General features: G+C 38.8%; 1 protein-coding gene across 4 annotated transcripts in view; it reads right to left on the bottom strand.

Annotated features, from left to right (window-relative positions):
• Positions 1–3,302: 3,302 nt before the first annotated feature.
• Positions 3,303–17,049, bottom strand: part of MIA2 (MIA SH3 domain ER export factor 2) — a 36,290-nt gene continuing 22,543 nt past the window's right edge. For 3 of the 4 annotated variants that reach the window (XM_036384826.2, XM_036384828.2, XM_036384829.2), the window contains 12 exons: positions 16,484–16,622; positions 14,747–14,848; positions 13,363–13,423; positions 13,007–13,042; positions 12,020–12,087; positions 11,301–11,383; positions 10,815–10,946; positions 9,133–9,285; positions 7,674–7,805; positions 5,076–5,152; positions 4,421–4,676; positions 3,303–3,624 (listed from right to left, as the gene is read on the bottom strand). In XM_036384826.2, coding sequence (XP_036240719.1) covers positions 3,476–3,624; positions 4,421–4,676; positions 5,076–5,152; positions 7,674–7,805; positions 9,133–9,285; positions 10,815–10,946; positions 11,301–11,383; positions 12,020–12,087; positions 13,007–13,042; positions 13,363–13,423; positions 14,747–14,848; positions 16,484–16,622 — 1,388 coding nt within the window. In that variant the 3' untranslated portion in view covers positions 3,303–3,475. The remainder of the gene's footprint in view (positions 3,625–4,420; positions 4,677–5,075; positions 5,153–7,673; positions 7,806–9,132; positions 9,286–10,814; positions 10,947–11,300; positions 11,384–12,019; positions 12,088–13,006; positions 13,043–13,362; positions 13,424–14,746; positions 14,849–16,483; positions 16,623–17,049) is intronic. The other variant, XM_036384827.2, reaches the window with a different exon arrangement.

Genomic DNA, 17,049 nt, shown 5'->3' with positions numbered 1-17,049 from the left:
GCTGACTGTGCTGTGAGGCTTGTCGGAGTGGCTGGTCAGTGTGTGCGTGCCAAGCACGGACTTGATTTGAGCTTCTGAACTTCATGTTACCATAGCCCAAACTGCTGCCAAGTGTGAAAAGTGCACTGCTTGTTCAAGCAGTTTCCTGGATCATCCAGATTTGGTAAGCAGGATCGTTTGCCAATATACTGAAGAGACGCTGTGGGGGATTAAGATAAGGTAAATACAGTTACAGCTTTTCATGTTCCAGGAAAGTGAAATATTGGGACTTGTTTTGGTGCCTCTCAGGGCTTGGCCTGAGAAGGGACGTTTATGTAGCAGATAAATCTCATGGTGATTGCTCAGCAGCATCTGAACGTGAAGTTTGGTTTTGAAGGTTTCAAGATTTCAGGAAGTCACACAGAAACAAAAGCAAATTCAGTGTCCTCTGCTTTAAACAGTTGCAGAATGGTAATTTCATCTCTGCAAGCTATGGCATTTTATGGGCAACTGCCCTACTAAATAGAGTTGGGAAGTAACCTGTTTGCCTTTCTGTTATATAAATGTGTTTTTAATCTGTTTGGTCTAACCTATTTTCTGCTTTAATTAATTTAATCTTGAAAGATATGATGAGGAGCAGGGGAAGCAGCTCACTTGACTACAGCAGGGGGGTGTGCAGCCCTTTCACTCACTGCAGCTGCAGCCAGAGCTGGCTCTTAGCAATGGCTGTGCATTGTTAGAATGCTCCAGGTCTGATTTGTTTCATACAGCCTGGACTCTGCTCACTGGGTGTGGCTTGTGTTCAGGGATGAAATCACTGTACCTAAAACAGATTCCTGGCTGGAATCTATCTTGGAAATTTCAGGGACTCCATTAAAGCAGGAGGGTGTGGTGAAAGCCATACCTTGAGCAGTGGTGGAGAAATGCACCCCTGATTTTTCTCCTCTCTTAGGAATAGATAGAAGTGAGGTTTGTTGTCTGCCTGTATTTTCAGCAGTAATCTTTATTAGTGATACCAGGATGAAGGGATTCAAGCTGAAGTGGTCTGTAATTGTTAGGAAATTAAGATAATCTTAATATTCTCTTGCGTTTGGAGTGGGACCTTACAAAATATTGCAAAATTGCTTTGAATTTGCACGATCCCAAAAGGAATTTTATTTTTGTTGTTTCTTTGTATTTGCTGAAGAGATGGCAATGTCAGTCTTTTGCATTCTAGGTTCAGCTGTTGGAACACAAGGTTCAGCTAGGTTCAGGCCTTCACCTGTCAAAACTTATTCTTTTGCTTATTCTTTTGGGGGTGGGCAGAACAGGGACTTCCCCACATACACTTTTGTGTGGCCTTTCTGCATTTGACAGGTTACCATCTACCTGCTTCCTATTACATAAACCTGACCTTGCTTCCAAATTTGCAAATAAAATTGTGGACTGCTACTAGGGAGGGGAAAAAATGTCTCAAATTATGCCATTTTCTCTGCAGGATGATTCAATCCATGCTTTTCCTGCATTTTCTTAGTTCAGCTAGCTTTCCTTTTGCCTGCAGCTTTGGGTACCATTGTGGGCATAGACTGTTTTGGTGGAGGAAGAAATTTTTAGAGTTAACTTAGAACAAATATTTAACCCATGTGGAGAAAATACTGTGTTTGCTCAGAAAACTGAGATACATTCATAAACAGTTTTTGCACCTCCCAGGTGAGTTGGACAAGGAATGAAAAAGGTTTATGGCAGTGTTATCAGCCCAGGATTTCTGTGCTATACCCTGGTTCTCTGTGCAGGGGCAAGGCTGTATTTGGCAGTTCTGGTTGCTCCTAGGGCTGATGACAAGGACAAGGGTAAAACTCAGTAATTCCTTCGAGAATCCTTGTGAAGTCTCTCAGGCAAACTCATAGCCATCAAATAATTGGCTAAAGCTGATGCAACAGCCACGTTAAACTACATGGTTAATTTAACATGGATGATGCTTTAAAATGTCTGTTGTCAGAATCTGTCATTGAATCACTGGAGTACAAATACTTAACCTAAATGCTTTGAGTGCTAGAAGCAGAAGGGATAAAGAAAGGAGTGAGCCATGGAAGAGTTCTACAGCTGAAACAAGCCAACGTGGAAACAATGGTAGGAGCAGGAAGACTGAGCTACAAGAGAAAATGCTCTTCTGGCAGACTCTACCTAAGCAATTACAAAAAAAGTGGGCTGGAGGTTTTTTTGGTAACTTCTAATTATGGGGTGTGGTGGCTGCATTTACATTAAAGCCTGAACTGTGTGTAATGTGTGTGTGCATGCAGAGAATGGAGGCTGGTGGTTGAACTGCTGCTGAGTTGGGGCTTGCTAAAACCAGTTTGCTTCTTTGTCTTAGAGGAGTCCCTTACCAAATGACTGAACTGAGTCCTTACATTATTTTCAAGTTGAAGCCAAACTGTCAGAACAGCCACCAGCTCCTAGCAGAAATCTTTAGATTGTACAGCCACCAGTGAAAGCTGAGCTTGACTCTGCACGGGGCAGCCCCGCCCTGCACTGTGCCTGCTGGGACAGCCACTCCTGCCAGGGAAGCACCACACAGGAACCTGAGGAGGTGAACCAGGTACCACGCCAACTCCTTTCAAAGACAAAGACTTATTAATGCTGCAGTTTGCCACTTCCTTCTTGTACTTTTTAATTCTGCTTTTGCCCTGCCCAGCATTTTCCTAATACTGGTGCTAAAATCTGAAGCTTAAAACCAACCTCATGGTGAGACAGTAAAAACACACCCCTCCTACTGGTTTGCTGCAGACATATGTCTTCAAAAGCAAGGGCTGGGCTGTGCTGGAGCACATCCTAGCTCTGACTCCTTGCTCCGAGGTCATAAAAACCCCCTGTACACATCTTCAATAAACACTACTCCACTCCAGCTTTTGAAGAGTAATGGGAGAGTTGCTCAGCTTTTCTGCTGCCTCTTCCCCCTCAGTGTCATGGCAGGAGAACTGCCACAGTGTAGAGCTTGAGAGCTGAAAGATCACCCAGGAGGCCACTAACAGAGGGGACTCGAGTGGAGAATCATGGTTATTCATCTTTACCTATCTATTATACCATGTTACCAGTGACATTGCTTTCATGTTCTGTAGATTTTTATTAACTGTTTCCATTTGTTTTCACATCCTATTCATAAAGCAGCAAGCATCACTTTTGGCATGCAGAGAGACTCCCTGTACAGCTCAACCAGCACAAAGCAGCTGGCCTTTTACAATAAGGTTCACATGATTTAATTTTATACACCTCTGAAGAGACTACTCAAGTTAGAAATGTGTAATTTTAAATGACTATTGTACAGTGGAAATCACTTATTCACAATATTCATAGGTATTTAATTCTTTATTTACAAAATACTATCCTGAGAATTTTTCCTATTAAGCTTCAATTTGAGCGAAGTAGTTTGTATAGACCTAAGTAACAATGGTTACTTAACATAAGGAAAAATGCCAGTAGGAGAGCACAAAACTGGTTCAGGACATTCCCCAAATGACTGTCAAGTCTCCTGCTGTGGTTCTGGTTCTACAGCTGATGGATTTGACTGAGATGGTTCAACTCTATTTTCAGGAGGAGGTGGTGGAGGCAAAAATCCAGGTCGTTGAGGTGGATAGTGAGGATAAGGTCTCATTGGAAATGGATTTCTTACTGTGAGAGAATCAGAGTAATGCAGTTAATATCAATCATGACAGTAAACATGTACACCTGCTCCTCTTGCTAGCTTATTGTTCAGCTAGGCACATCTAACTAGAAGTCACAGTCAAAGAGACAGAGATGCCAGGCAGGAGGAGGGCAAAACCATCACTTTTCTCAGTAGTTACCCACAACAGTCTCAAAGCAGCAGCTAGCCACTGCCAGCTCCTGGGCTGCTGCTGCCCCTTCAGTCTGCCACAGCAACCCTTACATGCCATACCTTACAGATATTTTCACAGATAAATTGCTTAGTTCTTCACATGTACTCAGAGAACAGCAAGAGTCTGAAAGAAGTCCTGCAGTCTGATACTTACACCTTGCTCCAGTCATGCAAACTCCAAGGGAAAACAGTTGTTTTGGGACTGTCCCTTTGCAGGGCACCAGCACACTTCAGAGCCAGAGGATGAAACTTTTTAAGATTTATGGAAGATGCAATTTCATAGGAAGAAAATGATTAAGGTAACCTACCAACTTGCCTTCCTACCCCCCAAAAAGAATCCTTTAGATGCTGAACAGTACGTGTTCCATATTTTCCAGCCAAAGTTAGTATTTGTTACAAGATCAAGATGAGCTGTTGTGAAAAAGGAAGTGTACAACACAACGAACCTTAATCAGAAAAGGTGCTCCCTGTTAGCTGAACTGAGAAGCAGTTGTGCAAATATGAACACATCTACCCCCTATGGTACCTCACTACCTGCACAAAGCACACATGCTCATCAGCTTGAAGCAAAGGCTGGCTAAAGGCACGTACTTGGCAGCGGGGGGCGTGGAGGCCCGAAGTCTCGTGCTGGAAAGCATTCCCGTGGCCCTGGAAAGCATTCCCGTGGCCCGTAGATGCCAGCAGGAGGAGGGGGAGGAAAAGGAGGGCCTCGTCTCATGAAAGGTACTGGTGGTGCTCTGGGATCCACAGGCATCAGTGGGGGTCTGACTGGAGGGAAAGGTGGGGGTGCAAACCCTGAACCCACAGCTTCACTTTCAGGTGCCAGCGACTGATCAGGGAGCGAGTTCTGCAACACAAGGAAACCAGAGAAGTTAGGGGAGGGAAAAGGGAACATCTCCAGTGCCATCAGGCCCACTTTCATGTGGCTGTGACACTAGCTAAGAGCTAGTTCCAACTCTGCCTTAGCTGCAGCAAGATCCTGAGCAAGGCTATCTACATGTACTGACCATCTGCTTGAGCATAGTTTCGTCTTTTGGGATAGAATTACTTTTCAACAGGGATTATATTAGTAATACATCAAAGTAATTCACAAGACAATAATTGTTGTGGTAAAGTATACATATAATTTTATAATTTGCACGGAAGAGTGCAATATAATGTGACCAATGGACTACAGACAAATGTTTCTATGTTTTTTGCAGAAAATTAAAGCTTCTTTAAATCAAGCCTCTCTATAGCTACTTACACTAAGGTTAGAATGATCCTTCATCCCCTCTCCACTTGGTTCTGTTCGTGGACTATGTTCTGAAGATGTCTGTCCATCTGTATGCAAAAGTTTAAAGTTATTCAGTGCTGATCTCTTTCTCTCCACTGATTTCAGTATTTTTTTCTGAAATCAGGATAGACTGGCAACAAAACCAACAGCAAGCAGCAGTTCCATTTTCCCCCTCCCTCCCATTAATAGTTTATTTCTTCAGTAAGCCCCATGCTGGGAATGGCTGGGCTATGGTATGCTTTTGGCACACAGCTTCACACCAATCCTATTCAAGTATGACTAAAAACAATTTCCTCCTTGGCTCACAAATATCAAGGAAACTTCCAGAACTACATCAGTTTTGGATGAGTAGTCAGAAGAAATTATAATAATAACCATCATCATGATCATCCTCCTCCTCCTCTCATTAGCCTTATTTACTTTATAAGTAAAGAGATAAATAGAAACTTCAGTCTTTTTACTTTTAAACTTTGCTAGGAACAACTATTTTCAATAACAACTAGAGAAAACTATTAAAGGGAATTGTCAGAGAGCAGAATCTGACTGGATAGAAATACACTAAATATATACACTAAATACACTTTCTTTAAACAAACAAACAACCCCCCAAATCTGGGATTTGAAAAATATTGCTTTCTTATGCTTCAGCTTGAATAGAGATGATTATACTGAAAAAGAACAAACCAAAACAAGCCTTTTAACTAGTGACAGAGTTTTTATGTCCATGTTGTATTTCTACTCCTTGAAAGGAAACAAAGCTTTTTTTCTCAATGGACAGACAGGTCTTTTCAAAAACTCTAAATTACTTGTCATTTCAAGCAGGCCCAGCCTTGTTGATGATATTGTTGCTTAATCTAAAACACTTCAACTCCTATGTCACACAGACAAAGAGAATACTCATGCCTTGATATTTATGTTGCATAACACTTTACATTTTAGATCCTTAGAAGTTCCTCACAAACTCTGTCAGCCTTTAACTCTTCTTTCTGACAAGAAGTTTCCTGCTCCAGGTACCTCCTCAAGTGAAAAGTTTTCATAGTTTACCACACCATCTTAGGAAAATCCATATTCTTTTTTTCACTTTAAATAACATTTTGATTATCTTCTTAAGAAATGTAACCTGTTAACTCTAATGAGTAGGAGCCTTGATTTCAGTACTGTGAGACACTCTGCTGTTCTGAAGTCAGATATGCTGGATGGGCTATTTTTTGGTGGTTGGTTTTTTAATTGAAGGGCTTTTTTGGGGTTTTGGGGTTTTTTACAAATACTCAGCCAACTCTAGTGAAATTATGTGTCTCTAAAAAGCAACATTCACACATTCGTAATAACCTGTTAAATGCTTGCAACAAAGTTATCCAAAACCCTGTTTCCATTCAAGAAGCTCTGAATTGCCCAGGAACTGACTACGACGTTTAAAAAAAATTAATTGTTGCTTGGCAGTGACTGAAGAAAGGGGTAAAAAAAGGATGCATTAATAAGTACAAAGACAGTGCACCTCTGCTGTCCTTCAGTCAGCAGCCAGGTGCTAGAAGAACGAGCTCAGTGGAACACGAAGTATCAGAAGGCAGAAGTGAGAAAGCAGAAGTGCAACTGCCAGAAGGTTGGGAAAGGGGGAAGGTCAGTAGCTGCACAGGAACAGAACTGTCTTCCAGTAAAGAAAACTCACTTTGAAACCTTGAACCTTCAACTTGAAACTACATTCAGCATTCCAGTTCTCACATACTGTGACACCGAGTAGCAAAGGTTCTCTCTCCTCTGGCCAGAAATGGTGCAAGGGAGATAGAAACTTCCTACTGGATCCTGTCAGGAACTGAGTCCTGAGTGGTGAAGTTTCTGCTGGGAATTTAATGGCTTCACTTCACTGATGAATCAGACAACTGTGACTTACTAGGGCATTACATAAAGAAGAAAAATGCTTAGTAAGTATGAAGCTCTGTGACCAAACTTTACCTATGAGCTTCTGGCAGCTGCCAAGCGTCACAAACTAAAATGTACATAATTGGCAAATTCAAAACTAGTGGGCCAGTGAAAGGTGTGATTAAACTGGGGGCAATTCACTGTGACCTACAAGAAGCTGCCACTATGGTGAACACTTTGAAGGAAGAGGCCTCAGACCTTCTGCCTCTGTGCACCAAGCCAGTGGACACCTGAACATTTGGCTGTTTCTGTTTCACTCTCTGTGAGTCTAAGCCTTTCTAACTTTACCAGATGTGGTACAGAAATGCAAGTATGGGTTTGTGATGTTTTAATGCTGTGATGAGCCTCATGGGAGGGACCAAAACAGACTCTCAACCAATTATGAGTGGTTAACACACAGAACAGTGAGGGTAGACCACAAAAATACCTGATGAGTGCCATTGACAGAATCCTGCCCACCTGACAGCAGGGAGGGCTATTGCTCCAAAAGGGAATGGCTGCATCAAGGCCAGCAGGTGTTCAAATGTTTCTTACACAATGGAACTTCACGTCTGTGGTAGCTAAAAACCTGACTTCTTGCCACAGCTTAGCATGCACAGTCAGCTTACACTGGGATTTTCCATTCTAGAGTGTCATGGAAGCAACTCCCACCTGTTTTATCAAAAGACTGAACATTGTAAGCTCGTAGTTCTGCTGGTCCAGAAAGTCTTCCAGTATTTGGAGGATTAGGGAAAAATCTTTCTTGTCTTCGAGCAGGAAGAGCTGGATCAGTGTAAGGGTCACCTAACATTGAAGAAATCACAAAAACCAGGTCTGTGAAGATTTATTCCTTCCATTCCACACAATTTTAGACCAGAAAGGTTCTCTGGGTATCTTAAGCTCTTGTAAATATACAAAGTGTCTATTAATCAGGGTGAGCAAACAAATCTTAAATAATACAGAGGAATCCCACTAAGTATATCCAATTGCTTATGTTTCTAAAGAGCTGCAAAAGAAAAAGTTCATTGATTTTTGGTTTAACTTGGGCAATCATAACTTTCAAAATTCTGCTGTAAGTTATAAACCATGGGGCCTTGAAACAAAGGTTCAACCTAGCAAAGATGGAAGACAAAATAAGTAACTGTATGTTTTAAGCCATTCTTAGGTAAGAATACTGTTTTCCATTATGTTTCATAGTGCTGTAATATGTTTCCACCAGCTTGCCAGCATCAGATCTAGCAATCTGTCATGCAGCTACAAGACAAACTGCATCAGTGAGATCCAGGGGCAAAGGTGGGCTGAGAACAAGAAGGAAAGGCCAAGGAAACCAAACTACCTCTCTACAGGATCCTGTCAACAGACCACACCTGCCAGATGAGAAACTGCAGCCTGAGAGGACCCTGAGTTCTACCAGGCTTTCACACAGATGTGTATTGCTTGCTGCAGTAATAACTGAGGTTACCTAAATTTTTTTTTCTAAACTTGTAACATTTTTTCTTCTTTATTACAGGTATCCAGGAAGGTTGTCCATACCCCCAAGTTTTTCCTTGAGAAATATCAGCAGAATTAACCCATCTCTGCTTTCCCTGAGTGGTTAAGTGCAATACAGATATTTATCTGAAGAAGTGAGAGTGAAGACTGATTTTGCTGCTGTTAATCATTGAAGAGACAATATCAACAGGAAAACACATGCCAGACAGGATGAATGTACCATGGTACTCCTGTACTATTAATATAAATGGGTTTTTTAAAAAAAAATTTTTTTTTTACATTGTCTATTTTTTATTTAAATAAATTAGACTTAAATAAATTTTACTTCTTAAATCTCTTAGTAATTATCCAGCCCAGACAGGTCTTTTAATGCACTGAACAAACTCCCAGTAAAATGATGAAACCAAACAGTTGATTGGCCCTTGATAATACCAATATGTATTTAAAACATAGCAGAGAAGTGCAAGTGAATCACACTGTTCAAGAAGAGGAAAAAACTACTATTAAAAAAAGCCAGTTCAGTTGCACGTGCAGGTCCAAGAAAACACTTAATATTTTTAAACCCAAATAGTTAAATATATAGACTGCAAGTCAGTAAATGCTCTGCTCCATGGATACAGTAGCTAAGCAGAGTTTTTACCTGGTGGAGGCAGAATTATCCTGCGTTCTCTTTCCCAAGGCGGAGAGAGGGATCCAGTATCTGATGGTGGTCTGTGGGGATCAGTTAATCTATCAGAATTCAGCTCTCCTCTTTCACTTCCAGCTTCGTACATGGCAGTTGGTCCTCTGGATCCTAATTGAAGAAATGGAGTAGTTATTCACCCTTGTGTTTTAAATCCCCTGCCATGGCTTTCCTCATTCAGTCTGGAAACAGTGGAACAGATCATGGAATGCCAGCACTGCCAGGACACAGGAGGTGCTGGCTCCACGGGACACTCCGGCTGTTTGCTACCGACCACGAGAAGGGTTCAAAGGTGTGCAGTGAAAAGTCTTAGCTCAGTAACAGCACAGCACAGAGGACCTGCAATGCTTTTAAAAAACTAATCATTGTACAAGTTCCAGTTAATGTGAACCAGACACCAGCACCCTCATGATAAATAATCTTCTCAGTGATAAAAACCTGCTGCTAATCAAACTAGCAATTAGCAGGCTGAGAGTTAATACGGTATCATAAAACACCCATCTGCATTCAACACTCTTCTGGGTCTAATTCTTTATTCAAGAAGAAGGAAAAAAAACAAACCAAAAAAATCCGAACCAAATAATAAAAAAAAAATCCTCTAAGGCCAGGTCAACACATAATCAAGTGCACACTAAGAACCGTAAAAATGAGTGATTTTAAATGGCAAGCTTTCTCTAAAACAGACTGGGTCTGAAAAATTACAAAAATACTGAATTCTGCTATCATTCCCTAGTTCTCCATGCTATAATTCAACCTAAAACTTGAAGCCATTGTGTGTCTTGTTCACTCTGAGATAAGTACTATAATGGCACGTACTGAAATCCTTATGGAATAGAAATTTAGACATATTTCCCACTAATTAAGTAGAGGCTTCACTGGGTGCAATGGTAAAAATAAATTAAACAGTAGCTTCTTTATTACCTGCAACAGATGCTGAACTTCACTCTAGCATTTACCTACACTGCTTCCATCAGCATAAGAAATATGAACGGAGGGTAATTTTCTTCCCTTACAACCTATGCTACCCCAGCTTACTTTCACCTATTCTGGAATTTCTGAATTGTACTCCTGACACACAAACTTCCTGGTCCCTTCTATCAGTAGGGAAGAAACACTCTCTATGTATGATGGCTACTTCATATTTAGAACAAAGGGAAGGGAAACAAATTACTGAACCAGTAACTTTCTAATACCACAACCGCCAATAAAAGTGCCTCATGTTTTGACAACATTCTCTCACAGACTGCAGACCAATGAGATGGAAGGGGTGGTATTCTTTCTTCAGAAAAATAATTTACTCCCTTTTACTTTACAATCACATTTATTTCAGCAGAACCCCATCTGTCCAAGAAAGAAAAGACAAGGGATAAGTCTGGCTTTTTACTTTTCTTAATTTATGCTTCTAAAATGAATCCACTGACCAACCTACCAATAAAAACTAAATTTCCAATTGCATTGTTACACATTAAAAAGCTTTAGAAGCAAGCTGTAAAGCAGGAAGAGTTTGTTCAATTAACTGTTGATGTTGAATTGGATGCTTTAATACTTTTTGTCACTAACAAGAGGAAAAGGTGTAACAGGTTTATAGGAGAGGAGAGAGAAATCCAGAATAGATACATTTTCAAGTTTAAGAATTGTACCTCTTCCTCCTCCTCCACCTGGAAGCATAGGTGAAAGCCTTAAAGGACCCTCCAATAAAGTTGGAGGGGAAAGAAAAGCTCTTGTTTCAGATGAAGGCCGGCCCATTGGTGAGGGTCCATATGGGGAATGCTCTGGAACAGTTAAAACAAAATACTCAAGTTCACAATACTTAGTTTAACAGCTGTATAAATAACTTCTCATGTGAAGTTAAAAACTAAACTGTGTAACTAAAATGAAAACTGTGCTCTCATTACCATGTGTAACATATTCCCAGTCTACTCTCATCAATACTATAAATGCTCTTAGTTTCAACAAAATACTTGATGTGACCTAGAGTCACTTATGACCCAATTATTTTTTTAAATGACTGGTATTGTACATACACATGGCTAAGATAGTTTTCAAACAATTAAATATGTGTGGTCTTGGGAAACAAAACCATAAACCAAAAGAATTAGGCTCTATTTTACAATTCAATACTGTACCTCTGCCAAATGGTCTCATTGGAATATCAAGAGCATAAGGGTCTTTTTCTAAAAGTTCAAGTTTAAATTCTGCTTCAGTTAATCTGCAAAGAGACAACAAATAAGTAGTAAGTAACTAATAAACACAAAAGCTTTACCAGACTACACTGTTTACTGCCAGGCTTTCTACCTAACTGGTTAATGAAGCAAGGTATTTTATTTCCTAAATAAATATGACAAAGGTTGTCACAGTATTCTGAACTTATGCCTGAAGTATTTCTCTATGCTGCTGAGTTTAAACTGTAATTCAGAAGTTGAAGTTGCATTTTAGATGTCACATTCCTAGTATGACATCACTCTAATTGCCCTCCAAGTATTAGTTAACCTCACACCTGAAAGTTCCTCTCAATTACCACCAACTGTTAGTTCAGCATTAACTTCTAAGATAAGCTGTGAAATCATTTTACTCACTTAAAACAAACAAACAAACAAACAAACAAACAATCCCCCCCCCCCTCCAAGATTTGTGTTCTAGTACTACATTCTGCTCTTTCCTCAGGTATTTCAGTACTTCACATAGTTCCTCAGTTCTTACTTTCTTGCATGTCATAATTACAGGAAAACTCAAGAGACTCCCCTTCTTTCAGAACTCAAACACTATTAACAGAAAACATCAATCTGCCTAAATCCAACACATGCCAAACTGCATTTGTTTAGGAGTAGAGAAGAGCTGCACTTACTTTTGTCTGTTATGTGCATTTTCTTTTTTTATATCATTGAGGTGTCTTTCAGCTGCTCGGGCTGTCAGCTTTGGGAAAGGACAAAAACCAGGCTTAGATACTGCTATTTTTTAATTAAATGCTTCACAAATATGACAAGTCCTAGGTCCAAGACATTCTATGCGAAGTGTATATATTTTCACAAGATATGACTCATGTACAGAGCCTCACATATGTCAGCAAATTATATTAGCAGCTCTAAAACTCAAATTTTGGAGGAATGATAAGGCTTTCCTGCAGGTTCTTAAAACTTCAGAAATTAAATTCTTTGGTTATACCTGCTTTGAAGCATCTACAGATCTGAAGTCTCAAATTCTATGTAAGAATGTTGTATTTTAAAATCAGATAGATAAAATCTCTGGAATTATGACCACAAAGCACCATAGCTTTTAGCAGGATTTTATTTCAGACATTCTGTGAAAGTGAAGAATGCATTAGTCAGGAGATATTTTAAATTTTCCTGTTTGGAAAAAAAAAGGCAAAAACAAATTTTGTAGAAACATTGTTAGGAAGCTGTCAATGGAACATACTGTTCTCACAGGACATAATGTGTTCTACTTGTTGATAAAAGAAGTGAAGTATACCCAAAGAAAATATCCAAATGGCATTGAAACAAGGCCAAAAGCTTTCATTATTAGCAAAATGTCACACATTTGTTATATGGTGTCATGTTCTTCCAGCAGATTTATTGCTATAGCAAATGATATAAGATTATCATTCTACTGTGTTCATAAGTATCCAGTTTAATTTTTCCAACTATTTTATATAATAGAAGTGTTTTCAACATGCTTTTGTGTATTTATGCAAGAAATATGTTTCAAAGTGAAAGGTTGGAGATAATTTTGATGATCTGTTTTTAGTCTGAACCAAAAGGTGATAAAGCAAACTTTACAAATAATGAAAAATGAAGATGCAGAAAACACAGAAAATTCAGTATTTGGAACTTACCCAATTATCATGAGCTTTTTTCTCATGTGAAGTAATCTGTGAAAGAGACATTCATCATTCTCCTAAACCCCAAAACTTATGATTATATACTCTTTTTTATAAATTTAATGTGTGTAGGTAATTTTTAATGAGGTGCCTAAACTGAAAATTCAACTTTTCAATAAAGTTATCCAGTGATCTCTGCTATGAAATCGTGTCAGTCAAAACCAGATGACATTAAGAAGAGGGAGGGGGAGGCAAAATTAGACACCCAACAAAGCCAAGCCAAATGCAGCTCACAAGCTAACAGCAAGTGGTATTCCAGTTGCAGTAAATCCCTCCTACTGGCATAGATGTTGTCACACAGCACAAAATACCTGATTCTCATAAGAACGAATGGTTCTCTCCAGCTCTTCTTCCAGGTCCTTTGCTCGCTCTCTGTAACAAAATGAGAATTTATGATATTGCAATGAAGGGGCCAGGGAAAGTTTTGAACACAATAAACTCAACAATAGCCACAAGGTGTAATTTTTTTTTTTTTTTAAATCCAAAAGACAGTATTGTCACTTAGGCCCATGGGATACAAAAAGTTATACTAACAGTGGACATTCTAGACCTTACATTCTAGGCAAACAGGGATGCAAACAAGAGAACAGAACCCAAACCCCAGCACACCCCCAAGTTTTCAGTGGTTTGTGATGTTTCCAGCATAAAGGCTGCCCTTCCTCACATGCCCTATCAGCCAGCCTCACCCAGCTCAGCACAGGAACTGATGGGGCTGGAGCACCACACTGTCACAGTCAGTCTGAGGGACAGGCCCCTGCAGCACCTGCACTGAAGTTACTTCAAGACCTCATGTCTGATGCCACCTTTGCTGCCAGCTGCCTGTGCACAGCCTCTCTAGGTTCTACACTTTCTCAGCAGGTGGGCCAAAGACACAGACAATGCTTGGTTATACTCAATTTGCAATATTAATATTATAGTTAAAATTAGGATGCCTACAAAATCCATGTTCTGGATAAATCAGGAAGAGTGAATTCTGTCTTCCTGTATGGATAGTGAAGAATGTCCACAAAGAAGTAGTATTGATCACTACTGTTCAGTTAGGCCTAACTAACTGAACCCTACCCCCATAAAAAATGACGTAAAATGGCAAATACACATTACATATTGAAAAATTATGCACAGTTAGAGGAAATCAGAAAAAACCCAGAGGTACACATCTAGTGTAACAAAAACCAGAGCAAAGCAGCTAGCAAACAGCTACAGCAAATATTCACCCATGACAATATTTTTGTTAATAATTTCTAAGCAACAGGACTATCTGAAAAGCTTTGAGAAATAGAAATAGAATACTATAACTATAAAGCATAAATGTTAGCTCAGTAGGAAAACTGAACATACCATTTATTTCACATTCTCTTAACTTTTTATTTTTAGCTTTGTTCAGTAAAAGGAACTAGATTAGAGACCCACTTCTACCACACCATTAAAGCTACTGTATCAGTACAATTAGGATTCTAATGGAAGAGCAGATGCCATAATCTTCAACACCCAAATGTTTTAACATTTTAACTTTTTTTAAAAGTAAAACCACCCTGTATTAGTCTGTATTATTACACACAAACCAGTGTCTAACACACATATACCACAAAGAAACTGGAAGAAAATACATTTGCATATACTGTGGTTTTTTAAAATTCTCTATTTGCACTTTCTTCACTTTGGAACAAGTGATTAACAACTAAAATCTGCAATTACCTGTAGCTGTTAAGTTCTTCAGCAGCATGAATAATTTTTTCATCTACTTTAGAAAGCTTTTCTTCCTTCTGTAGACGCTCCCTCTCTTCTACTGTCAACTTCCTTTAAACAAAATTCAAAAACGATGGTTAATTTTGTTTCAAGTCAACAATCTTGAAAGCAGCCACAAATCATATCAAACAAACTAAAACCCAAACTACACGAACAGTCAGAGATTTGTTCTGGTATTTTCTAAAAATAATTTTCTAGAGGGAAAAAAAGATTGTTACTAGCTATTTAAAGAAAAAGAAGTCTTTCCAGGTCCTCCTTTTTTGTCCTAATGCCTTATTGGTCATTACAGAAGAAAAAAACTCATGCATAAGATTCTGCAGAACACACATGGATACACTGCTGAGTACAGCCCTGAATGGATAAACTAGTCATTTTCCTGTGAACAGCAGCTCTTATCAAGCTGTCTAAATTGTGGATCTTATGAACATGATTTAAATTTATTTTCTACTCAATCTTCATTACCTACTTTTTCATTTTCCCTGTTTGAACGGACCAAGTTTTTAAATGTTGCCTTAATTAATTCCAAGGGGTTTTTGTGCTGCTACATCACCCCACCTGCTTCTCCCCACTCCTTTTTGGCTTTTCTAAAATTCTTTGATAAGCACTGTACATTTGCTGAGTTTTAGCAAGGGTATTTTTAAATATCATCCACACAGTCTGCTTTCTGCCTGCTTATTGTATCTTTTTTTTTAACAGGTTTCTTCCCACTCCCTCCCTGCTCTTTTTTGTAAAATCAAAATACTAATGCAGTGATTTCTAGGATTTATTGCATCTACAAAGATGCTAAACATCTACACAAATATACATGCTACAGAGCAGATTACTGAAGGTAATACTTCAAAAAGGTCCCGCACACTGCTCAGTACAGGATCTAGTGTTGTGCTGATTCTCTTGCTGCCTTCAAGATTATGCCCACCCTTTGAAGAAATAATCTCTGATTAGCAAAACTGTAATTTTATGCATGCCCTGAAGTGATGTGCCCTGCTGCCCCACACACACACTCCTGAAGATTACCATATGCCCTGGACCAAATTTAATTTCTAGTCCTAAACACATTTCTGATTTCAATCACTAGGTCATAATCCCTACTAACATTCTGACTGTGAGGCAGATAGTACACCCTTCAGCTTCTGGTTTTCTTGGTGAAGAAAGCCTGATTCACAAGGGCTCTATATTGCTTACCACCAAGAGCTTGCCTATGCTTTTAGTTTTATATAAGTCTTGTCATTCCTCTGACATTCCTTGCTCTATTATATAAAATATATCTCTATATTATATAAAAATATATCTCTATTATATAAAATATATCTCTAATATATCTAGTTAAAGCACCTACTTATTTTCTTTTAGCAACTTTGATACATGTATTACATCATATAATAATTCAATTAAAGAAAAAATAATCAAGCTGTCCTACTTTAATTGCCTTATTTCATAGATTAAAAATCTGTTACTTCTTTGTTTCTGTACTTGCTTGTGGTACAGTCCTAAAATGAATTGTTTCATGCCAACAGCTTCTATAAACTACTGTAAACACAAATGTACATGAAAGCATAATAAATTGTCTTCACAATGCAGAAAATTCTGGAAAGCAGTATTGAAACTTTCAATAATTTTCATTCTTCCAAATCAGAGTTACATTCAAATCCAACAGCAAGCATTGAAGATAAGAAGAGGAACCAGCACCTGTGTAGTTTAATTTCATTTTCTTGATAAAGCTCAGTCATTACTTTAAGTTTCTGCTGAAGCTTTTGAACTTCGCTTTCAAAAGATTCATTTTCAGACTGCAAGGAAGCTTGCTGGCTTTGGAGGGTTTCTATGCGTTCTGTCAAAATTAGAAATAATTATACTGGGATAACACATTGGCAATATTTCAGTATACAAAAGTCTGTAAAAACCTTTGATCCTATGTTGATTTAGTAACATAAGATACAAAGTTAACATATTTCAATATATGACACAAACTGAGAAACCAGCAATTATACTCTCTACCTGCCATGAAGTGCAGCCCTGTGTATCAGGCCTTTGCTCCAAACCACCTAACTTCTTTGAAAACAACTCAGTTTTGTAATTCAGAATCTAAATTTTCATTAGAGCTCTTACTATTGTAATTATTTCACTAAAGGAGTACAACTAGCACCACCATACACTCTTGCAGATTTACCTATACAAGGTCCTCCTCAACAGCCTGAATGGATAACTCAGATTTGTCAAACTACCTTTATCTTTCCAAATTGAATTCAAATTCATGT

This window comes from Molothrus ater, chromosome 6, assembly GCF_012460135.2.
Source record: "Molothrus ater isolate BHLD 08-10-18 breed brown headed cowbird chromosome 6, BPBGC_Mater_1.1, whole genome shotgun sequence".
NCBI classification, from domain to species: domain Eukaryota; kingdom Metazoa; phylum Chordata; class Aves; order Passeriformes; family Icteridae; genus Molothrus; species Molothrus ater.
Note: the sequence above shows the minus strand (reverse complement) of the source record. Positions and strands in the feature narration are given on the sequence as shown.